This window comes from Marmota flaviventris, chromosome 2 (genome assembly GCF_047511675.1).
Source record: "Marmota flaviventris isolate mMarFla1 chromosome 2, mMarFla1.hap1, whole genome shotgun sequence".
Taxonomy (NCBI): Eukaryota; Metazoa; Chordata; class Mammalia; order Rodentia; family Sciuridae; genus Marmota; species Marmota flaviventris.
In genome coordinates this window covers 202,950,601-202,973,185 of record NC_092499.1, presented here as the reverse complement: position 1 = coordinate 202,973,185, position 22,585 = coordinate 202,950,601, and the positions used below count along the sequence as shown (strand labels likewise).

The window sequence follows — 22,585 nt, the reverse complement described above, 5'->3', positions numbered from 1 at the left end:
CTTCAGCCGGGTGTGCTGACCCTAAGGCTGCCCCATGCACCTCCAGCGTCAGCCGAGCCCGACGCCCCCCAAGGGCGCGGAGCCCTTCCTCAGGAAGCGTCTGGCCTTCCTGACGTTCTGGGACAAGATCTGGAGGCGGGTGAGCCAGGGGACAGCATCCCCGGGCCCCGGGGCCCTGACGCCGCCGTCGCCGGCCCAGAGCCGTAGCCCCCCGCCAGCCCAGCGACCGAGCCCCCGGCTAGCCCAGCGCCCTAACCCGCCGCCGGCTCAGCGACCGAGTCCCCCACAGAGCCCTGAGTTGCGCTCTGCGCCCCCCGCGCAGCTCTTTCATGCGCTCTACGACTTCACCGCGCGGTGCGCGGAGGAGCTGAGCGTCACTCGCGGGGACAGGCTCTACGCCCTCAAGGAGGAGGGCGACTATATCTTCGCCCGAAGGCTCTCCAGCCCGCGCAGCACCGGGCTGGTGCCCATCAACTACGTTGCCAAAGCCACCCCTGAGATGCTCTCAGACCAACCGTGAGTACTTGGGCCTGAGCCCCAGAGCCTGTTTAGGTCTGGGGAGTGGAGTAAGACAGGATTTTAAGTGGGAATGTATGCATGTTCTCTGACCCTCCATGAGGTACCTGTTGCACCAGGATGAGCAGGCAGGTGAGCTGGCCACTGTGAAACAGATTAACTGCACTTCTTAGAGGGAAGCACAGGAGTAGCAGGTCCAGGTGATGGACAACAGGTCAGGTGCTGAGCATGGCAGCACTCCAGGACCCTGCCCTCATGCAGGGATCCACTTCACGAGTGTTCACTGAGTGGCCCCTGCTTCGAGGGCAGGGCTTGGGCTCTGATATGTGCCAGTTGATTCAGGCCTCACTCCATTCCAGGAGCTCTTCGGAGGGCTTCAGGTTCCAGGCGTCCATGCAGGGACCCCTGGTACTGTAAGGGCACTATACCACCTGTCCACATTCTCCAAACCACCCAAGTGGGATCCAGACATGCCCTGGCTTGTTTAGGAAGAAGGTGCAAGGGGGAATGGATGAATTCCTGGGGTCCCCAGGACTGGTAAAGACCACCAGTGGCAAGTGGCCAGTGTGGATACCTGGTTGTTTGCACAACACTCTGGGATTTGGAGGGCAGGTGCTCTCCTGGTTGGGTCCTCAGAGAAGCCCAGGCTGAGGGTTCACTGGGCTGCATAGCCTCCTGGGTTGCAGGCAGAGACTAAGCACTCCTGTGTGCCAGCTCCAAACAGGGCCTATATGAGGGACACAGTGCTGTGGCGTCAAGTATTGGACCCAGGTCCTAGGGTGTGGTTCCTGCCTGCCTTTCCCCTAAATGCAGTTGGTCAGCCCAGATTTTGTGGCTATTGCAGTCTCCATTTTCAAGATGTGGCAAGCTCTGGCCCAGTCTGGGGATCCTGGGAGGTTTAGATACCTCCTTCAGCACCAGCAGGTGAGGAGGGTCTTTCATCAGGCACATGCTGGGATGAACAGGTGGAGAACTGGTGGGAAGCAGGTCCTGCTGGGCCTTGGGCAGCTTCCCCTGCTCCTAGGCTCAGCTGGTCTGAGCCCTGGGCCTGGTCTCTGCAAACCAAGTTGTGTCAGCATTGCTCAGGGCCACCTCCAGCCTTCTGGGAGGCCCTTAGTGTTCAGTCTCCTGGGAGATTTCATGTGACAGGTGAAGCTGGAGTCACAGGAAGGTGCCTGATGAGGGGCTCCAGCCCTCACCCATGCCAAGGAGGCAGGTCCCAGGTCTCCCTGGGAGAGGGTTCACAGTCAGTGGATATGGAAGACAGATCCTGTGAACAGCTCCTGGAGGCTGCTGGCACGGCAGGCAGGCAGGGAAGGGCGCCTGGTGGGCAGGGCTGCTCTTGGGGAGAGCTAATGATTGCCTGAGCCTGGAGATGAAAGGCCTGACCACACTTGTGGCATCATTACTCTAGCACCTGGCTCCGTGTCCCAGGGAGAGACCTTTACCTCTCAGGGTGCACAGGGGAGTCTCAACTGCATTTGCAAGGGTCGTGACGCAGGCTCCTGGAGAAGGGTGGGGACATGTTGGGGAGACCCCCTTTCTCCTGTACCCCACATCCTTCTGTTCTGTAAAGGAATGACAGAGGCCCTTCACCCACAGAAGGTCTTGCTGGCCTGCTGGTGGACCTCCAAGGCAGGGGCTGTATTCAGGAAGCATTCAGTAGAGCCAGCCAGTCTTGTGGGCTGTACCTTTGGCTTCTCAAATGAGTTTGTGGTCTTCTCAGAGCCTGCTGCATGGCCAGTCTCAGGAGGGTCCAGCCCAAATTCCAGCCTTGTCCTTGATTCTGTGCCCTTCCCTCTGACTTCAGCCCAGCCCCTTGCCTTGGCCAAGCCAGTTCCCTCACCCATGGCTCCCCAGGGTAGGGGTGCAGGCTCCTCTGGTCCCATGTGGGCTGCTCTGAGTCGCACTACGGGTCCTCCAGGATCCCTTCTGACCCTACTCTCTGGGTGGTCTCAGAGCTGGCCCCCATGCCCCTTGCTCACTGTGCTTCCTGCATCTGGGTGAATGAGATCCCGTGCTCACAGGACTGTTCCCACGTGGCTGTGCTCCCGCGGGGCAGGGCAGCGTGCTTCTCTTGGCTGGGTCCCTGGAAGGTCCCAGAAGTAGGAGGTCGAGGTGGGAAGCTGAGCCAGGTGTGGATCCCCACCTGGACCCTGGACAACAGAGACACCCAATGGGGAGGGGGGCTGGGAGCTACTTCTCCCTCCCAAGGATGTCACTGGCTCCCAGGAATGAGGGGACCACACGGCGTGACTTAAACGACTTAGGAGATGGCCCCTGACCTCTAAACTCGAGTTTGTGGACTCCTGTGTCTAGAAATCTGAGGAGTGGGCTGGGATTGTAGCTCAGTAGTAGAGCACTCACCTAGCATGTGTGAGGCACCACATATAAATTAATTAAAGTCCACCAACAAACAAAATAAATGAATAAATAAGTAAATCGAGGAGTGGGTGCCGGGGAGCCCCTGTCCCCTGGTGTTCACAGAGGCCCAAACACCTACCTGGCTCAGAGGGGAGCGTTCTACGGACAGAGGTCAGGTAGCTCTGGGCCACCTTCCCTGGGCACGACCTTGAGAGTGCAAGATGCCATGAGCTTCTCCTAAATCCCTCACTGGTTCTCTCTCCCGACCTGCACAACCTGGCTCAAGTCACCTGCTCTAGGGGCTCCCAGTCCCCATTAAGCCACCTCCCAAGGCACCATGCCCCGTCAGATGGCACCCATGGTCCTCTCCGGTCATACTGGCAGCCCAGAGGGTGCTACTGGGGCAGTTTGTTGGGGACCTGTTCCTGTGAACCCCCATAGGGGATCATCAAAGTTTCAAGTTTGGTGCGTTCAGCCTGTGGCCAGGGCTGATGGTTAGCCTGTGGCAGGGACTAATGGTCACTTGATGGGCAGGGAATTGGAGGTCATTTGTAGCAGAGTTAACTGAGAGCTAGTGGTCCAGGTGAGTGAACAGTCTCTCCTGTGGGAGAGTTCACAGTGTTCAGTTCACCTGTGGTGGCTGAGTTAGCCCCGTGCCAGCCTTAGTGGTCCCCTTTCCAGCTCTGAGGACTCTTGAGGTCAAGCAGGGGACAGGGGCTGGTGGAGACCCTGAGTTGGGACCCCAGATTGGGCACTGGTTGTACCTTGTCCCCAAGAGATGTCAGGACAACTGTGGCCTGAGGCCTGGCTGGGGTCACACGGTGTTGGACTTGCAGTGACCTTGCCCACTGCTTGCAGCTGGTACTTCTGTGAGATCAACAGGACCCAGGCCCAGCAACTGCTCTTGTCCCCTGCTAACGCGCCAGGGGCCTTCCTCATCCGGCCCAGCGAGAGCAGCCTTGGAGACTACTCACTGTCAGGTACAAAGGCAGTGCCTTATGGCTGTCCCACAGTGGGGTGCTGCTCAGCCCCCATCAGCTAGCACCTCGGAGCTGGGGTGGCGGGTCCCCAGGCAGTACCAGCCTCTTTACCCATTCCTGGTGAACATAGGTGTCCTCCCCTCCCTCTTCCCCTTCCTCCTCCCTCCCTTCACTTAATCATGGACTCCTTCATCCAACAAGAATCTATCAAGCCCTTGCTCTGTGCCCCCAGAGCTCAACACTGCCTCTGCCATGCAGCTGCCACTCCCACCCCTGCACACAGGGCTGGCCACCTCAGGAACCCCAGACACTGGTCTGAGCCAGGCCACAGGAGAGGTTGAGGTGGGGACGCCTGCAGCAGAGTCCCCAGTGTCCATCTCTGTCTCCCAGTCCGGGCCCAGGCCAAAGTCTGCCACTACCGCATCAGTACAGCCCCGGGAGGCGGCCTCTACCTGCAGGAGGGCCGGCTCTTCCCCAGCCTGCAGTCTCTGCTCGCCTACTACAAGGCCAACTGGAAGCTGATCCAGAACCCACTGCTGCAGCCCTGCGTGCCCCAGGTGGGCCTCACTGGACCCTGTTCCTGGGAGCCACCAGGACTCAGTCTCAGAGTCGCTCAGCCAGTTCCTGGACCTGCCCCACCTGGGGGCAGTGAGAGTCCAGTGGCTTCTGTGCCCTCCACTTGGGGTGGCACCCTGGCTGTTGGAGGAAAGATGCGGGGGATCACTGTGGGGGGTATGGGTGCACCCCACTCTGCAGGGCAGGAGGCAGTGGCAGTGACCAGTCGGGGAAGGCACCCACAGCTGTCCCAGGCCCTGAAGGCAGAAGTGTCGGGAGGAAGTGCTAGCCCTCCCATGGGGCTGCATCCTGGAACTGCACCAGAGCTGTGCTCCAGGGCAAGGGCAGGGCCCTCTGGTTTCTCTGGTCTCATAATGACAGCCCAGTCAGGAGCAGTAATGAATGTCTGTGGACGGATATCCGGCCGGCTCAGGAGAAGGTGCCACTTAGGTCCCCACAGCAATTAGCTCCTGCATCTCAGGGCCAGTCTTACCAAAGGCCAGCATTGGTTTCCCTGTGTTCTAGTCCAGGCCTGGGGCGAATGAGTCTAGGGGAAAAGAGATGCCCAAGACCTGATGTGGGGGCTCTGTGCAGAAAAAACCAGGAGGCAGGGCCCTGCCAGAAGCCCACCCTGCCCAGCCCTCCTGTCCACTTTGCCAGGGGAGTGGCTGGCAGGGCACTGAGCTGCCTTCCCTGCAGAGGCCCCCAGCACAGGACAAGTGGGAGCGACCTCGCTCAGAATTTGTCCTTGGGAAGAAGCTGGGTGAAGGCTACTTCGGGCAAGTGTGGGAAGGCCTGTGGCAGGGCTCTGTGCCCGTGGCAGTCAAGACCATTAAGTCAGGTGAGGCCCTCCGTCTGAAGCCAGCCTGGGGCGGTAGTGGGGGTGGCATGGGTGGTCCTGGTGCAGTGTCCTCTCCTGCAGCCAACATGAGGTTGGCTGAACTGGCCAAGGAGATCGAGGCGCTGAAGACCCTGAGGCACGAGCGGCTCATCCGGCTGTATGCGGTGTGCTCCGATGGAGAGCCTGTGTACATCGTCACGGAGCTCATGTGCAAGGGCAGTCTGCAGTCCTATCTGGGAAGTGAGTACTGCCCTGCCATGCTGGCCATATCCTTCTGGCTGAGTGTGGATGATGCCCTCCCCTCTGCATGGAGGCTGTCCCTGGGGCCCTTGGTGGCAGGCCCTTGGTGGTGGGCCAGGCCTCTTTATTGAACATGTGTGGCCCAGGCTGCAGACACCAGTTCCTGTTGGGTCTCTGGCCAGCAGGGAGTTGGGAGCCAGGATCTGGGCTGGGGCTGGGCTTTGCTGAGGGACAATCAGAGACATGTGTTTCTGAGGCTGGGCCTGGAGTCTACCGGGAGCAGGGGTCCCCATATGGGTTACCAGCTCTGTATAAGGTCTATGGACCCAGCCCAGCCCCCGGGCACCCCATCCTCCTCTCTGAGTCTCCTCTACCCTGGAGTCTCAGGGTTTTGACTCAGTGGCCAAGAAACAGCTTGCATTGAGCAGTCACATGGAGGCACAGGACCTGCTCTTCCTGTCCTGCTCACTGCCCACTTTGGCATTACTGGCTGCTCTCATGCCATCTTAGAGAACAGGAGACTGAGGCACAGAAGGGTCAAGAGGCTTGAGCAGGCATCTGCCTGCCTGACTCTCATGGGACCCGTTCTGTAGCCTTTGGTCCCTGAGCTGCTTTCCCTTTGCAGGCCCCGAGGGCCGGGCCCTGAGCCTGCCGCTCTTGCTGAGCTTCGCCTGCCAGGTGGCCGAGGGCATGGGCTACCTGGAGGAGCAGCGTGTGGTCCACCGGGACCTGGCTGCCAGGAACGTGCTCGTGGGCAATGACCTCACTTGCAAGGTGGCTGACTTTGGCCTGGCCCGGCTGCTCAAGGTCAGTGGGGATTCTGGACTCCTGAGCCCACGGGCAAGGAGGGCACTTCTGCGACTGCCCCACCACTGGCCTCCCCTCACCCCCCCAGGATGATGTCTACTCCCCAAGCAGTGGCTTCAAGATCCCTGTCAAATGGACGGCACCCGAGGCCGCCAACTACCGTGTCTTCACCCAGAAGTCAGACATCTGGTCCTTTGGCATCCTGCTCTACGAGATCTTCACCTATGGCCAGTGTCCCTATGAAGGTGTGCAGCCTACCCAAAGAGAGCCAAGGCCTCTCCTGGAAGAAGTTTGATCTGAGGGAGGAGGCTCATCCGGCCCTGGGAGGGCTGAACGTTGGAGGGTACCTGGCTTCAGCCTGTGCTCTGAGGGCTGCAGGGGCTGGTGGAGGGCAGGCTGCTAGGCTGGGCAAGGTCTCCACAGCGAACCCAGACAGAATCAAGGTAGCTCCCACTCCATATCCACCCCCCTCCCCAGGCATGTCTAACCAGGAGACACTGCGGCAGATCAGCCGAGGATACCGGCTGCCGTGCCCAGCCGCCTGCCCAGCGGAGGTCTACACACTCATGTCGAGGTGCTGGAAGGACAGCCCTGAGGAGCGGCCCACTTTTGCCATGCTGTGGGAGAAGCTGGGCACCATGCACAGGCACCTCCACCTGGCCCTCTTGTGACCAGGGCTCTGGCCATGGGTGGCGGCCAGGGCCAATGCTCTCTGTAGGGTGACCCCAGGTCAAGGCTGCACAGCTGGGAACCAAACCAGCAACTCCAGCTGTGGGCCTCCTGTGCTGACACGTAGGGACCTGGACACCTGCAGATGGAGCTCAGCCACCCACACCCACCCAGATGGCAGAGTGTCCTTTGCCTGGTGTGGCCTGTGTGCTTGGTGTCTCCAGGACAGAGGAAGCACAGAGTAGAGCCTCAGAGACACTGGGTGGAGAGGCCGCAGCTGGCCTTGTGCGGGTCCTCCTTGACTCCTTCCCAGGGTGAAGGAGGGGAAGATTCCCCCACGTCCCACTGTGAGTTTAAGTGGCCAGTGCTGGGGCGCCCAGGCAGACCCAATGGCACATGTGTGCACATAGGGCTGGCCCTGTCTCCTGCCCCCTGTAGGCACTGGCAAACCTGGCACATGTGGCTACACCCAGTAAAGATGTTCTGATTGACTCAGACATGGGCATGGATGTGTTACACGCTGACCCCCAAGCCCAGAACCAGGCGATGGAGCTGAAGGAGGTCCATCCTGCTAACAAAGGTGGAAGAGAGAGCAGAACCCCCAGGACACCCTGGTGCCCAAAATGAGCAGCCACAGAGTGAACTCTGTGGATGTTGGCAGGAACTGACAGGCTGTAGGTGTCAGTCACAGCCCTGCTCTGGGCTGGAGCAGAGCCAGTGGGCTGGGCTTGAGGTGGGAAGTCTCAGGACCCAGGAGGACAGGCTGGGTTGCTGGTGGACAGCATGAGACTGTTTCTAGGGCAAGCGACCTGTACTTGAGGTCTGTTCCCAGGATGGGCAGTGGGTGGAGGCGGGGTGGGCGGGGTGGGGCAGGTGCTGTGTGTGTGCTAGCTGCCAGCTGCCAGCCCACTCCAGGGAAGACCAAATCCCAGATGGGCATACTCTTATCGGGGGTGGGATTCTTTGGGAACGAGGAGCTGGGCAGGGCCGTGTGGCTGGCCCTTGGCTACCCCACACCACAGGATACCAGGGGTGGCACACAGAGGCTGGGGGTTTCATCCAGGGTCTCCTAAGATCACTCTCTGTCCCTGGGAGCCCAGGTTTGCAGCTGTGCCCCTAAGGCTGTAGGGACAGAAAGACAGCTTCAGCTCACCATCTCCTAGAGGGACGGAGCTCAGGCGCAGCTCTGAGGCCGGTTTGCTCATTATCACTGATCACAGGCCCTGCCCACGTGCTGGCATAGGAGGGAGCTGGGAACAGGAACCCCTCTGTGCGAAGTGACCACCCCCCAGGCAAAGCAGTGGCTCTGCAGGGCTGGCACAGTCGGCCTCCTGGAGGGAGGCAGAGTGGTCCCCGGGGGACCAAGGGCAGGGCAGCACGTGCAGAGGAGAGCCCTGGAGGCTTGTCATTCTGGGGACGCAGCTGAGCCTGGCTGTGCTGGGTGGAAAGGGGAGATCTAGGTGCCTCGGAGGCCACACTGGGTTCCAGCCCTGTGGGTGGCGGCAGCAGAGGGGTTTGGGCTGAGCCCTTTGGGGGCCCCCACTCCCGACCTCTGGGCCATACTTCTGCCTGGGCCTGCAGCTCCCAACCCCGCCACCCCAGGAGGGTGGGGCACTGGGCTGGAGAGGCGAGGCCCTGAGCCAGAGTCTCAGGCACCTCCCCAGCACAGAGTCAGGGTGGCCTGGGCTCTGGGGTGGCTCAGCCTAGTTTGGGGACCTGGGCTGGCACCTGTTCTGGGATGGGAGGCCTCTGCAGGAGGCCATCCCACAGAGGCAGGTTTGTTTGTGGCCTGGGCACATTCCTGGGTGTCCTGTCAGCCATGGGTTGGGAAGGTTGACCCTTCTGGGTCCCCAGCAGGGGCTGGGGATTCCTGCTTCCGGGTAAATCTTGGAATCACCCACACATTTGCCAAGGACTCGCAGGGGCTTCTGGACACAGCTCAGGTCAAGGCTTGAGGCCCTGGAGCAGGCAGGGGCAGAGGCCGCTGTGCAAAATCTGTGTTCCCCGGGCCAGCCGGACATCCAGACACGCCTCCCCTTGACGTCCTTCCCCTCCTCGTCTGACCTCTGACTTCAGTCCTCTACAGTCCCTTCCTCACCTTGAAGAAAAGTGAGCTGGGCTGCCTGAGCTGTCCATGAACCTGCCAAATAATCCACATTCCTCCTCTTCGTCTCAGATGAAGTGGGTGGAAGTGCCATTATTTCTCTTAAAAAAATATATGTCTAAAGGCTGAACTGTAGCTCAGAGCACTTGCCTGGCACAGGTGAGGTCCTGGCCTTGATCCTCAGCACCACCAAAAGGAAAAGTTCCAACCAGCTTAGCCCGTGATTCCCCTGGTCACTCCTCACAGACTTGGTGACTTCCTCTCCCCACTCCCTCCTGCCCCCTTCACAGCTGTCCTCCCAACCCCTGGGGAGGTGCTCCTGGAGGAGTCAGGGCAGGGCCCGCAGGTTAGGAAGATGGTCTAGGTCACCCTGGGGAAAGGGAGCAGGGGCAGAGTGTCAGTTTCACTGCGGGGCCGGGTGGGGGCTGGGTAGTGGGAGGCTGAGGGGTCACAGGCAGGCTGCTAGGAATGGGCAGGTGGGGCCAGGCAGGGTTGGAGGGGGGTGCAGGGAGGGAAGAGGGGTTCCCTGGCAGTGAGGTGCTTCAGGCCGCAGCTCATGGTCTTTGGACGCCCCCATGTGTCCTTGTCGGGAAGGGCACAGTGCCTGCTTCCTCAGCTGAGGGTCTAGGGTTGCACCCTCCTGGTCCCTTGGCCCTTCATGTCCCCATCCCCTGTTGGTCTCCCAGCTGCCTGAGCCCTGGCCCAGCCTTCCTTTCCAGGGTGGCTCCCCAGGATGGATTCTCTGAGTGTCCTCACAGGGCAGGCCAGAGCTGCCGGCACCCCCACTGGCTGTATGGACACCCAGGCCCTGGCATGCTGCTCTTGGCCCACAAGCCTCACCCCTGGGCCCCTCCCCGCCGGCGGCCTCTTCCTTGAGTCCACCTCAGTCCCCTCTTGCTCCCTCCCAAGGGTGACCCTGACTGTGGGGGCTGCCCACGGAGGTGCCCCCTGCAGCTCCCTGCGTTAGTCTGTGGTGAAGAGGCCGCTGGCCACCTCCAGCGATCTGCCCACCTCCAGCGATCTGCCCACAGCCCTCACTGATGCCTTCTCTGGCCCCCTCCTACTGCCCCTGGGACCCAGGACTCACCCCCAAAGGTCCCTGGCTCTGCTGACACCTGCATGAGATGTCCTGGTCCATGGGTGGCTCCGCCTCCCTCCCATGTGGCTGCTGGGCCAGCAGGTGGGCGTGTGAGACTGGTGGGGCTCCAGGGTGGAGCCCGGGATAGGCCAGCCCCAGTGGGTGCGGGTGTGGCTGGCCTGTCTGGTGATGAGGAAGTGAGTGGGGTTGGCCTGTCAGGGACAGCTTTCTGCCCTTCCCAGCTCACAGCCCTGTCCTGCTACTGTGCCTGCTATGGTGTCCCGGGACCAGGTCCACCTAGGCCCCAAGTATGTGGGCCTCTGGGACTTTGAGGCACGGACAGATGAGGAGCTGAGCTTCCGGCAGGGGGACATCTTCCACGTGACCAGGAAGGAGGAGCAGTGGTGGTGGGCCACCCTGCTGGACTCTGCAGGTGCGGCCCTTGCTGAGGGCTATGTGCCCTGCAACTACCTGGCAGAGAAGGAGGCCGGGGAGTCTGAGCCGTGAGTGTTCCTGGGCTGCGAGGGCTTGTGGCAGGGCAGGCAGCTGTGTGCAAGAGTGGGCAGGGGCACTGGGGGCCTGGGGAAACTGGGAGTGTGAAAGACCCTGGCTCTGTCCTTCCTGCATCCCATGATGGGCCGTGCATCCAGATGGGCCCTGTCTCTGGACCCTCCTGTCCTGGCACTTGGGAGAGCTGGGGGTGTGTGGCTCTGTGACATTTGGAGACCATGCTTCCCTAGGACACCCCACAGCCACTCTCTGGTCATGGGAACTGCTCTGCTGGACCTGGAGAGGACAGAAGGGTCCAGAGTGGGCTTTTGGGGGACTGGTAACCAGTGGCAAAGTCTATGAGGGAGTCCAGGGCTCTGGGTGTGAAGTCTGCTCACTTTCCCAACAGCCGGAACCAGACATGCAGCCTAGTTATGGGAGCAGGAAAGCACCTAGGCACACCCATTGGCCTGCCAGGGCCAGGTATGGGAATGCGTCTGTGAGGTGTCCCCTCCCAGCAGCCGCGCTGGCTGTCCCTGTTCCCACCACAGTTGGGTGCCCAGGAGGCTTTGATGGATTACAGGGCAGCTGGGGTGGGTATGTCCACAGTACCTGAGGACCGTGGCTTCTGGGGTGCACTGGGGCCCCCTCCCTGAGCAGGGCCAGGCCAGAAGTCTCCACTGGCAGGGCTGATGGGGACATGTGGTCAAACAGAGCCCCCAGCTGGAGCCACTCACCTCGGGAAATCACCTTAAAGGCCACTCGGACCTGGTCTTTCCAGCGCCCTTCAAAGACCTCCCTAACAGGACGGGTCCCTGCTGCCTGTGTTTCTGAGAGCCCAACTCTCCTCAGCACCCACATTGAGCACCTACTGCATGCAGAAGATTGGGAGTATGCATAGGGAGATGCAAAGCAGTGCATCGAGCTGCAAGTGGGTCATCTCAGAGGCAGAGGGTGTGAGACGTGAAGGGTTGTAGGGTCCAGGTGGCCAACACACAGGTTCAGTAGCCCTTAGGCCCAGGACCCAGCACGCATGAGGTGTGCAGAAGAGGCAGGGTGGGCAGAGGGTAAGCACAGAGGAGATAAAGTTTCATAGCAAATGAGGGGTCGACCCCTAGGGGCTCTGGGCCAGGGGTGTCCTCAGGGTGGGCCATGGCTCTTGAGGGAGTCAGTGTCGCCCAGGGAAGGGCAGAGGTCACCTGGGAACTCTGAGGGCCACACCCTGCAGTCCACAGTCCAGGGCTTGTCCATGCCCTCATGCTGAGAACCTGCATGTGCTGTGGGAGGGTGCATGTGAGCAAAGCTACAGCCATGTCCGTGTGTCTGCTTGTGTGTGCTTATGTGTGCATGAATGTGCAAGTGCATCTGTGCACACGTGAGCTGAGCACACACACACTGTCGCATGTCACGTGTGCACGTGTGTGAGTGCAATGTAAATGTGTGTGGTGCTTCAGTGTACTTGTGCACATGAGTGTGTGTGCTCAAGTGCTGTGTGTGCCTGGGAGCCCTGCTGCTCAGCTGAATTCCTAAGGCTGGGGCTGTGCATCTGTGCCCTAGTCCTGCAGCAGAAGGACCACAAGCCTACTGGGGGTTCTGACCACAGACAGGGCATTGGGGCAGGATGGGGAATGCCTACCCTTCTCCTGCCTGGGTCATTGGTATCCAGAACCAGCTACTGGGGACTGTGTGGGTAGAGACCTCTGCAGGGTCCGGGCAGCATGGGAGGACAGCTTGTTCAGGGCTGGGATACGGGGTGGGTGGGGTTGGGTCAGCTGAGACACAGGCTGTCTCCTCCCCTGCAGGTGGTTCTTTGGCCAAATCTCCCGCTCAGAGGCCGTGCACCAGCTACAGGCGGAGGGCAACCCCACTGGTGCCTTCCTGATCCGGGTCAGCGGGAAGCTGGGAGCAGACTACGTTCTCTCTGGTACAGCCTTCTTAGCCCTCCACTCGCCTGTGCCTGCTTGCCAGGGCTCCTTGGTTCTAGGCCCTCCTGGCCATACACACCCAGCTGCCCTTCGACTTCGAGGTGTGGGACATCTGGTGCTCACCCAGGCAGCTCCGAGCCTCTCCACCTGCCTCCTTTGGGGCAGAAGCCAGAGTGACTCTCACTGATGGGAGAAAGCTCTCTTGAGGTCCTTTCCTGCTGGCCTTGCCTGTGGCCGTCCACTGTTGGGAGCATTGACCCACAGGTGTCCGGCTCTGCAGGGGTGTGTGGGGAGCAGATTAGCCTCTGCTGGCTCTGGAATCTTAGTGGGGCTGGGAGTGTGGGCAGCCATCATCCAGGCAAAGTTGGGAGGTCATTGTGGGGCAGGGCCCAGCAGGGCCCAAGGAGGGTGAGTGCTGTCCAGCAGCGACCGTTAGACCCTAGGCCCTTGGAGCAGGTAGGGTGGGGAGCATGCAGGGTGGGGACGGGCTGATGGCTTCCTCTGTCCTGCCACCCAGTGCGGGACGCTCAGGTCGTGCGGCACTACAGGATCTGGCGGCGCTCTGGCCGGCTACACTTGAACGAGGCAGTGTCCTTTCCCAGTCTGCCTGAGCTCCTGGACTACCACAAGGCCCAGAGCCTGTCCCATGGCCTGCGGCTGACCGTGCCCTGCTGTAAGGTAGGCCCCTGTACCTCCATGGTGTGGCTGCTCAGGGCCAGGCAAGGTACAGTGCAGAGCACGGGTAGAGTGGGACCAGGAGATGCCCCCCTCTCCTGGTCACTCTTATAACCTGACCCACCAGAGGTCAGCTGAGCTCCTGCTGGGTCCTGGCTCTGGGAAGCCAGGGAAGAAGGGTCACCCTGGCCACTGGCCTCAGGAGAGTCACTGGTGGGGGCAGGAGAGAGACATGGGCATGGGCCACTCAGACTCCTGAGCTGCCCCAAGGTTAAGGATAGACCAAGGCTCTTCCTGAGTGCAAGCCAGTGGCAGGGCCAGTGTCCCCTCCCTTCCTGTGCCTCCTGCCTGTCCCTCCAGCACGAGTCGGAGCCCCTGCCCCACTGGGCCAACTGGGAGAGGCCAAGGGAGGAGTTCACACTCTGCCGGAAGCTGGGCGCTGGCTATTTTGGGGAGGTCTTTGAAGGGCTCTGGAAAGACCAGGTCCGAGTGGCCATTAAGGTGATTTCCCGAGGTGAGTGGATCCAGCTGGGGGCTCTGTTTACCACATGTCCCCATCAGTCCTGCCAGTGGAGACTTCTGGCCTGGCCCTGCTCAGGGAGGGGGCCCCAGTGTACCAGCTGGGGGTACCTGCAGCATGCCCGAGGGGTGCCACCTGTGTCCTCACCTGAACACACTGATTACAAAACAGAAGGCTGAATTCTCAAGGTAATGGAAAGCCACTCAAATGCATGACTGGAAATCTGAAAAGGTCCACCTGAAATCTGCCACAGTACGTTTGGACCCCACCCTGAGGAATCAGGGCCTGACCCAGGAGGACCTGGGAGTGTCCAGCTCTGAGGCTCTGGCTCAGGCAGGGAGGGACGGAAGCAGATGGGACCCCCAAGGGCTGGGGTGCTGGGGCCTGACTATGGAAGTCGGTGTTTCCTGAGCGCCCGTGTGGGGGCTGGGCCTCTTGCTGGGAGCCTCTATGAGGGATGTGCCCACCAAGGCTGTGCGTCCCCAGACAACCTCCTGCACCAGAACACCTTCCAGCGGGAGATCCAGGCCATGAAGCAGCTGCGGCACAGGCACATCCTGGCGCTGTACGCCGTGGCGTCCCTAGGGGACCCCGTCTACATCATCACGGAGCTCATGCCCAAGGGGAGCCTGCTGCAGCTGCTGCGGGGTGAGTGGGCAGGGTCCTGGGCCCTCTTTTCCCTGCGTGAGAGTGACAGCAGGTGAGAAGTGACCCCAGCCAGACACCCAGGGAGCTCTAAGACACACATCATTGTTTTCTGGTTTAAGAAATGACCCAAGAGGGGCTGGGACTGTGGCTCAGAGGTAGAGCACTTGCCTAACCCGTGCGAGGCCCTGGGTTCGATCCTCAGCACCACATAGAAATACATAAAGATATGTGTCCACCTATAAGTAAAAAATAAATATTAAAAACAGAGAAATGACCCAAGATACAACAAATCTACCATGTGCTCCTTGTGAAAGTTTCACTAAGTACAGACAAGAAAAGCCGTGTCAACCGAGGCCATTTCACAGAACACCTGGCACAGCTGGCAGCCCTCACAGAGACCTGCTTCAGTCCCCAGCTCGTCTCTCCTCCTGGACTGTGGTCCCTCCTGCTGGTGTTTCAATGTGCACATGCACGAATGTGCCCCCATGTACGCATGTGTGCACACCGACCATGCATTCTTACACACATGCACATGGACATGCATGGACATGCCCACACGCTTACACGCGTGCACACCCACAGCCAACGCATCATACACGTGTATGCAAGAGGACGTGCCCACACAGGGACACGCATCTTGCTTTCCCAGGTCGTTGTCAAAAAGCTCCTGTTTCCTTCAACACAAAAGCCAAGCCAAATGCTGGCCACTAAGATGGCCTAACTGGACAATGAGATGGGAGGAGACTCCCCAGGGTACGGTGCCACCCAGCCGTGTGCACCTGGGGTGGATATGTCTAAACGCCACAACTCTGAGACACCCAGGCCTGCAATCTCGTAGCCCACATTCTCACGCAGGAAGTGACCACTGCAGGTGGTCTCAGTGGGATCCAGTGTTCTTCAGAAACAGTCTGGAGTGTGGGGAGCCCTGCTCCTCCACCTGGAGGAGCTGCAGGCAGAGCCGGGCGGCCACGGTCTCCGCCTCTGGAAAGGCTGCCCACAGCTACACTGTCAACCAGGCCAGCTGCCCTTGGCTCCAGCTGAGGAGCAGCAGCCTGCAGAGCCTCACAGCTGGCAGGTGAGGACTGACCTTGGCCTCCTGTTGCCCCACAGACTCTGATAAGCAAGCCCTGCCCATCTCGGAGCTGGTGGACCTTGCATCGCAGGTGGCGGAGGGCATGTGCTACTTGGAGTCACAGAACTATGTTCACCGGGACCTGGCCGCCAGGAACATCCTCGTGGGGGAGAACAATATCTGCAAAGTGGGGGATTTTGGGCTGGCCAGGCTCATCAAGGTAGGGCCCTCAGTGGGCAAGGCCCAGGGTAGGGACCTCCTTTCCCATGGGAACCCAGAATGGGCAAGACGAGTTGGTTACCAATGCTGTGACCACAGCTGGCAGGGGTTCTGTCCACACAGCATGGCCTTAAATCAGAGCTTCTCACACCCGGGGTCTGAGTCCTCTGGTCTAGCAGCAGTGGCCACCAGTGGCTCAGACAGTGGTCAACACAGTGTGCTGTTGACTTGCCCACCCAGACCTCGGCTCCTACGCCTGTGTGTGCTGTGGGGAGACGGTGCAGGCAGTCCTCCATGGCCCACCCTACCCTGATTGCAGGAGGACATCTACCTCTCCCATGACCACAGCATCCCCTACAAGTGGACAGCCCCTGAGGCACTCTCCCTAGGGCATTACTCCATCAAATCTGATGTCTGGTCCTTCGGGGTCCTCCTCCATGAGATCTTCAGCAGGGGTCAGATACCTTACCCAGGTACTGGCCCCAGTGTTCCTGATTGGGCTGCTCCTGAGTGGCCAGCGGGGGAGGCGGGAGGTGCTTCCTTGATAGCCTCATCTGGAACACCACACCTGTACACTGGCTGAGCATTCAGGAATGTCCATCCCTGTGCCTGGGGCCACTTCCTGGAGTCACTGTCCAGGGGGAGGTCGTTAGAGGCAGACTATGCTGGAAAACGTCCAGGACACAGTGGTGGTCATGCTTCAGAGAAGGCTTCTGGGGAGGGGCGGCAGGCCACTGGGTGTGGCTTCCAGGTGGTGGAGGGTGGGCACTGGCCTCCTGGTTCTTCAGCTCCTCTTGTCCCACTGGCAACAGGCATGTCCAACCACGAAGCCTTCCTGAGGGTGGACGCTGGCTACCGCATGCCTTGCCCCCTGGAGTGCCCACCTCCCGTGTACGGGCTGATGTGCTCCTGCTGGAGCAGGGACCCAGAGCAGAGGCCTTGCTTCCAAGCCCTGTGGGAGAGACTCTCTGGCTTCACCAGGTACGAGAACCCACTCTGAGATGCCTTGGGGGCTGCCTGGCCAGGTCCTGGCTGTCCTGGACCTCAACTGAGGAGAAGTGTGGTCCTTTCGTTTACTGACATGATGGTGGGCACAGCAAACACAGCACGTGGGGACTTGCGGAAGCAGCAGAGCAGCTACGTGACTCTGACAAGCAGCAGGCTGCAGGCCTGGCCAAATGCCCTCACTGGCCGTCTCCCCAGCCACCAGCCTCCAACGTGGTCCTTTGGCCACAGATGAACATAACCAAGACCTCTCAAGAAAAGCATCCTTTTGCCTTTGAAAGTTTTCTATGCCATCTCCTCTAAAATCTTAGTCGTCGTCTTAAACACAGACTTCAGGGAAGTAACCATCGACATAAGAAAACTGAGATGAAGTCTAAGAAGTCTTTTCCCCAGAAAAGCAGCACAGAGCTTTATCCAGTCTGGGCAATTGGAACCTCTCATTTTTGACAAAAACACAATTTGGTTAAAAATACGGGTGGAGAAAACCCACCATATTTGTCTCTGGGTCACTGATGGTCTGAAGGGAGAGCCTGGTGCGGCCTCCCAGATGAGTGGCACTGCCCCTCTAAGGGCGTCCCCAGGCTGGTCTATAAAACCCCTGGGGGGAGTTCTACCCAGATTGCTTGGAGAAAGTGAGTGTTCATATAAGTATCCCCAAACTCAGAAACACAGTAAATGATTTTTTTTTTTTTGTACCAAGGATGGAACCCGGGGGTGCTTAACCACTGAACCACATCCCCCTGCCTTTCTATTTCTTTCGTTAAGTTGCTTAGGGCCTCACTAAGTCGCTGAGTGAGGCTGAGGCTGGCTTTGAAGTTGTGATCTTCCTGTCTCCACTCAGTGGTCAAGTGTCCCTCGGTTCAATCCCCAGTACCCCCAAAAAACAAAGCAACAACAAAAACCCACCGGTCGCCCTATACCCAACACCTGGGTGGCTCCCCTGCAGAACACCAGTGACAGGGAGACGCATGCACTGGAGCTCCCACTTGGTGTTGGGGCCTCAAGAGATATGGAGCACTTGAGTGCAAGGGGTCTGTCTGCAGGTGCAGCAGCTGTACTGAGGACGTGACGCGCTGGGAACTGGCGTCCCTCCAGTGGAGGCTGGCGGGTGTGGTTCATTTACTTCCTGGTTTCCCTGAGAATTTAGGGTTTCTGAGTTTGAAATCATGGTTTATAGTAGTTGAAACCATTAGAAATAACAAGGAAACAATCCTGTATACGACATACACAAGAGAAGTATGATGCTCTTTGATTGGCTGAGAGGTAGCGATCAGCCTGTCCTAAAGCAGAGGGACTGGTTGTCACAGGGGTATTTAAAACATAAAGCATGCATGCAAACAGACCCTCCCCTCCTGTAACCAAAGCTCACTAAGTCAGCCTCAGGGGTGACAGCACAGAGGTGCACTGGAGCTGGCTCTGTGAAAGGCCCTTTGTTATGCCTTGGTGACTGGCCAGGAGACAGGACTTTGCTTAAACACAGCTTCTTGGGCTTCACTGTTTTTTACTAGGTCTTCCATTACTGAAAAGCATCTTCTCATGATCAAAAGGGCCAAGTATGTAAACTTCTAAGTTTGTCTTTAAAAAATCTTTTGTCAATTTGATTAAATCAATTACCAAACCTTTTGGCATGATTGACAACATCTAAAACCAAAGTCTAAATCAAGTCCCTTTGATCTTGAACTTTGACCTTGAGTTTCCAGAATGCCCCCTGGACACAGCCAGAAGTGGAGGTGGTGTACACCAGCAACCCAGGAGGCTGAGACAGGAGGACTGCAAGTTCAGGGGTAGCCTCAGCAACACAGTGAGGCCCTGACTCTGAATAAAATATAAAAAAAGGGCTGGAGATGTTGCTCAGTGGTTAAGCCCCCCCACCCACCGGTTCAATTCCTGGTACCAAAAAATAAATAAAAATAAAAAGGGCTGGGGATGTGGCTCAGTGGTGGAATGCCCTGGTTCAATCCCCAGTGTACAGAGGGGTGAGAAAGTCATCTCAGCTTACACAGGAGAAATTAAGTTAATCAGGCTCATTTGTGCTCCCCAACACAGCCAACCCTTCCCTGGGCTGTATTTACAGTAGTCTGTGCTGCAGTTGGTGCTGATGAGTGCTGCAGAAACCTGCTGTCATGTCAGCATGTTGTTGCCATAGAAATAACCACATTTCCTTGTCAACTGCATAACTGATGTAATCAACTCATCAGATCCTTAATCATGGCTTTCTTAAGTTCCTTCACATTCACCGACATCATAAGGAAAGCATTTGCAATCAGCTACGGTCCAAATACTTCTCCTTCAAGGTCCCACGGAGATTGACAGGTGCTCTGGTACAGGCTTCTGGCAATGTCAGGGGGACAAAGGACCCCGGAGAGAACTGAGGGCTCAAGGCTGCCCCAAGATGAACCCACAAGGATCACCAACCCAGAACAGAATCAACTGGTGACCATTTTTTTTTTTTTACGATTTTAACATTGCTGGTCCCTTACTATAGTTTTCCTGATTTGAGGACCCCGCCTGCAGCAACTTGGGAAACACTTGTGAACAAAGGCAAAATATTTGTGCTTTTTTCCCTGATCCTTCCAGAAGTCACAAACTATTAGCAAGCATCCCTGCTTTCAGGGCAACATAGCCATCTGTGTGCCAAGGCCCTGCTTTCCCTGGGACAGACACAAATGTGGATGCTGGCTGTTGCCAAACTTGGGCTGTGGTGTCCTTTTTCCAGCTGCAACTAGATACATGGACCTCATGGTCCTTGGGAAGAACTGGCATGGGACCTTGGAGACATGACGGCCTCAGAGTAAAAAAGGATGTTGCTTCCTGCAGGCCTAGAAACTCAGAGATGCATTAGGGAGACTGGTAAGAGGACCCCCCACCACCACCACACCCAGGCCACAGGGGCAGGCCCAGGGCTTGGCTTCCTAAAGCAGTAGCATCATGTCCCTGTGTTCTCTTGATCCCATTATCCTGAATGCATCCTGAATACTTGTCTCCAGTATATGGCTACCACTCTCCACACCAGCATTTCCAAATTCCAAGATTATAGCTTAGAATCACTAAACATTAAATCTGCCCCTTTCCTGAAGCTCTAGAAACTGTAGCTGGATGACTTGGTAGGGACTTAAATCATGACTCATGTGTGGAACACCTTGGTGACACCCCAGTAGCAGACCAGAAAGCCTCCCAGGTGCCACGTGAAGATGCTGCAGGCCCAAGGAGAATCTCTGGGCTCGACAGGCCTGTGAGCTACTCTTACCACAGCCTCTTCCTTGATCCCTGACCCCATGGGGCATGCACAGAGCCCAGCTGTGGGGAAGCCAGCACCTCCGAGAGGGGACAGACTGTGCGCTCCCACTGGATAATGCTCCCTGCTCTAACCTGTTAGATCTTTGGCTCTTCCCAAGAAGTTCCCACATGGGACTTATGCTGCTTGGAGAAAACTAAGAGGACAGTGGCAGCAGGAGGCCGCAGATCCAGGGGCATCACTCTCTGGTTTTCTCTCCCAAGGTTCTCAAAGGGTGGGCGTCTTGTCCTATACTGAGTTGGAACTCAGAGCTTCGGTCCTGAGCACCTGGGATTTCAGATCACCGACACTTGGCCAGTGGTCTTGCAGATATCTCAATCCAAAAAAATGAGTTTGAAATCAAAAGCATTTCAGGTTAAGCTTTTCTGGATGATAACACCCAGATTACTGTTTTGGGTCTTCATTCTTAAGGATTCCGTATCACATAAAACTTGAACTGTACAACTCTGTATGCTTTTCTCTCGTTAACCTGTCCACTGTTATAGTGTCTCAAGAGGTGAAACTTGGGGTGGGTTTCTACAGCTCCCTCTAAGGGCCTTGTCCAGATGCTGTGGCTAGAAAGACTTACTGGGGCTAGAAAGACTTACTCCTTGGAATACCCTCCCTCTCCTGGGTCCATCTAGAGTGGGAAGGAGCCCCCACTTGCTCCAGCACTAGCCGCCTGGCCTGGGAGTCTGAATGAAGCTGCATCCACACTACAGGAGCCTGGACTCCTACGGGAAGGCAGGAGGGAGGCTCAGCTATCAGGGACCATAGGCCACTGAACTTCCATGGACTCTTGTAGTTATTTATAGCATAGGGGACAGGAGGGCCTGCTGAGTCCATCCATAGCTCTGTTCCCTACCTGTGGGGGCTCCCTTACCTCAGCTGGCCTTAAGTTACCCTGCCTAGCTCTTCTGTCCACCAACTACACTGAGGCTACCTGTGGAGCCTCTCTACCCCACCCCTCATGCCTGCAGCCCCCAGTCTCAGCCTGTCCTGAGCATTGTCAAGGTTGGGGACAATACCTCTGCAGAAAGCAACTGAGAAGGCCAGCCTCAGTCCTAACTACCCGACACCCTCCCTGGCATTAAGGGATAGCCTTGTCAAACTCTTCCCAAAGGAGTTCTTCATGGGACATCGAGTTTCTCTAGCAGAGGGGTCCCAGACACATAGCCAGGACCCCAACCTCCCACAGTGGCCACAGCAACTGCCCTGAGTTGTCCTTGTCCAGCTCCAGAACTACCTGCCATTCTGAAGCAAGGCATCCCATCTGCTTGGGCCCACTTGTATGGAACATCTCATCAGACCTGAGATGGGGCCTCACTGTGAGGTCCCTGAGAAAGGCCCCCAGGAAGGTCTGGTAAACAGGACCAGCCACTAACAGAGGGACCAGGAGAGACTAAGAAACCTCTCAGACACACCACTGGGGCTGCCCGCTCTTTGGCGTTTATTTTCTGCTTGAGCAAGGCACAGTTATGTGGGTCAGAAAAGCCCACTGAGATTTGGAAAGAAGGGGTCTCTTGCCTGGCGCCTGCCATCTCCATGTGGAAGAACCCAGCTGGTCTCCGCTTGCTGTAATCCATCTACCCTACCCGCTGGAGTGGGCAGGATTTGACCTAGCACCTTGGAAGCCCCAATCAGGTCAGGACTGAGACCCAGTGCTGGCCTGGCTCGGCTGGTTGACTGGCTGCTGCTTCGTGGTTTCTGGAGTCAGGCCGCTGGTGACCATGCTGGTGGAGGCCTGGGTGGATTCCGAGCTGGGGGAGAGCAGGTATCGTGTCAGAAGCTGACTTTGTTTTTGCTGCCCTCCCACCCCAGGAAGGGGGACTCACTGCTCTGGAGACTCCACCACTGTGGCCATGAACGGAAGAGTGGACTTCCCGAAGAAGAAGCTGGCCCACCAGTGACCTGGGTCGGCCTTGGGGAGACCTGAGAGAAGCAGAGTGGGTGATGAGCCTGCTCAGGACTGGACCCCTCCCCATGCTCCGCCTGACTGTGCAGGCTGGACCTGCTCTCACCCGGGTGGTGGGGGATGGCCTCCCCAGGGTACTCGGCACTTCCGCAGGAGCTGTTGCTGGACGCGGAGCCCAGGCGGCCTGGGGAGGGGAAGACAGTCAGCAACAGGGGCTTCGCCGGCAGCACGGGGCAGTGCTGGGCTCCGTCGGCAGGGGTCGGCAAGGGGCTACTTACGCCGGTAGTAGTCGTGGGTGGCCACGAGCGAGCCGCTGGAGGGGATGGCTGCCATGCTTCGCTATGGGCTGGTGGAGACCTGCATGGGGCGCGGCCCTGGTCACGGCTCCCACGAGCGCTCGCTCGGAGGGCCGTCCTCTACCCGCGCCCAGCGGTGCTTCCGGGCGGCTCCAGCCAGTCCCGGCCGGTGCGAGGCCGAACAAAGGCGCTTTGTGCGCCGCCCAGCTCGCTCTGGCCCAGCACCCGCCCGCCCTCCGCCACGCGCCCGTACCTCGGAGGCGACCCCTCGCAGCCCCCGGTGCCCGGTCACCGGTGGCGGGGCCTGGGCGCTAGGCCGCGGAGCCCATCGGTAACAGAGGCCGTAGGACGCCGCTCCTCCGTCCAGTCCCGGGCGCGAGGTGCGCACGCGCG

The 22,585-nt window shown here is 58.5% G+C and overlaps 3 protein-coding genes across 3 annotated transcripts; 2 read left to right on the top strand and 1 right to left on the bottom strand.

The window, feature by feature from the left end:
• The first annotated feature begins 34 nt into the window (after positions 1 to 34).
• Srms (src-related kinase lacking C-terminal regulatory tyrosine and N-terminal myristylation sites) lies at positions 35 to 7,415 on the top strand. The gene is made up of 8 exons (XM_071607446.1): positions 35 to 516; positions 3,739 to 3,860; positions 4,251 to 4,417; positions 5,115 to 5,256; positions 5,338 to 5,496; positions 6,122 to 6,303; positions 6,392 to 6,548; positions 6,781 to 7,415. Exons 1-8 carry the CDS (start codon positions 35 to 37, stop codon positions 6,972 to 6,974), a joined length of 1,605 nt encoding a protein of 534 aa, XP_071463547.1. The 3' UTR covers positions 6,975 to 7,415.
• A 2,991-nt stretch (positions 7,416 to 10,406) lies between these two features.
• Positions 10,407 to 16,974, top strand: Ptk6 (protein tyrosine kinase 6). The gene is made up of 8 exons (XM_027954355.2): positions 10,407 to 10,657; positions 12,446 to 12,567; positions 13,086 to 13,246; positions 13,604 to 13,757; positions 14,250 to 14,411; positions 15,522 to 15,703; positions 16,022 to 16,175; positions 16,515 to 16,974. The coding sequence occupies exons 1-8, from the start codon at positions 10,428 to 10,430 to the stop codon at positions 16,700 to 16,702; spliced, it is 1,353 nt and encodes a 450-aa protein (XP_027810156.2). The 5' UTR covers positions 10,407 to 10,427; the 3' UTR covers positions 16,703 to 16,974.
• Positions 16,975 to 21,408: 4,434 nt separating this feature from the next.
• On the bottom strand, positions 21,409 to 22,585 carry Ppdpf (pancreatic progenitor cell differentiation and proliferation factor). Its single transcript, XM_027954270.2, has 5 exons — positions 22,446 to 22,585; positions 22,175 to 22,253; positions 22,003 to 22,080; positions 21,817 to 21,913; positions 21,409 to 21,741 (listed from the first exon to the last, which is right to left on the bottom strand). Exons 2-5 carry the CDS (start codon positions 22,227 to 22,229, stop codon positions 21,627 to 21,629), a joined length of 345 nt encoding a protein of 114 aa, XP_027810071.2. The 5' UTR covers positions 22,230 to 22,253; positions 22,446 to 22,585; the 3' UTR covers positions 21,409 to 21,626.

What these genes read in the sequence shown, in the direction of transcription:
- Srms (XM_071607446.1), top strand. Translation starts at nt 35, where the DNA reads ATGCACCTCCAGCGTCAGCCGAGCCCGACGCCCCCCAAGGGCGCGGAG. An exon ending in TGGAGACTACTCACTGTCAG is followed by an intron (nt 3,861 to 4,250) that starts GTACAAAGGCAG and finishes TCTGTCTCCCAG; the next exon opens with TCCGGGCCCAGGCCAAAGTC. An exon ending in GCCTGGCCCGGCTGCTCAAG is followed by an intron (nt 6,304 to 6,391) that starts GTCAGTGGGGAT and finishes TCACCCCCCCAG; the next exon opens with GATGATGTCTACTCCCCAAG.
- Ptk6 (XM_027954355.2), top strand. Translation starts at nt 10,428, where the DNA reads ATGGTGTCCCGGGACCAGGTCCACCTAGGCCCCAAGTATGTGGGCCTC. An exon ending in GGCTGGCCAGGCTCATCAAG is followed by an intron (nt 15,704 to 16,021) that starts GTAGGGCCCTCA and finishes CCCTGATTGCAG; the next exon opens with GAGGACATCTACCTCTCCCA. An exon ending in GGGTCAGATACCTTACCCAG is followed by an intron (nt 16,176 to 16,514) that starts GTACTGGCCCCA and finishes CACTGGCAACAG; the next exon opens with GCATGTCCAACCACGAAGCC.
- Ppdpf (XM_027954270.2), bottom strand. Translation starts at nt 22,229, where the DNA reads ATGGCAGCCATCCCCTCCAGCGGCTCGCTCGTGGCCACCCACGACTAC. An exon ending in GGCCATCCCCCACCACCCGG is followed by an intron (nt 21,914 to 22,002) that starts GTGAGAGCAGGT and finishes TGCTTCTCTCAG; the next exon opens with GTCTCCCCAAGGCCGACCCA. An exon ending in GTGGTGGAGTCTCCAGAGCA is followed by an intron (nt 21,742 to 21,816) that starts GTGAGTCCCCCT and finishes GCTCTCCCCCAG; the next exon opens with CTCGGAATCCACCCAGGCCT.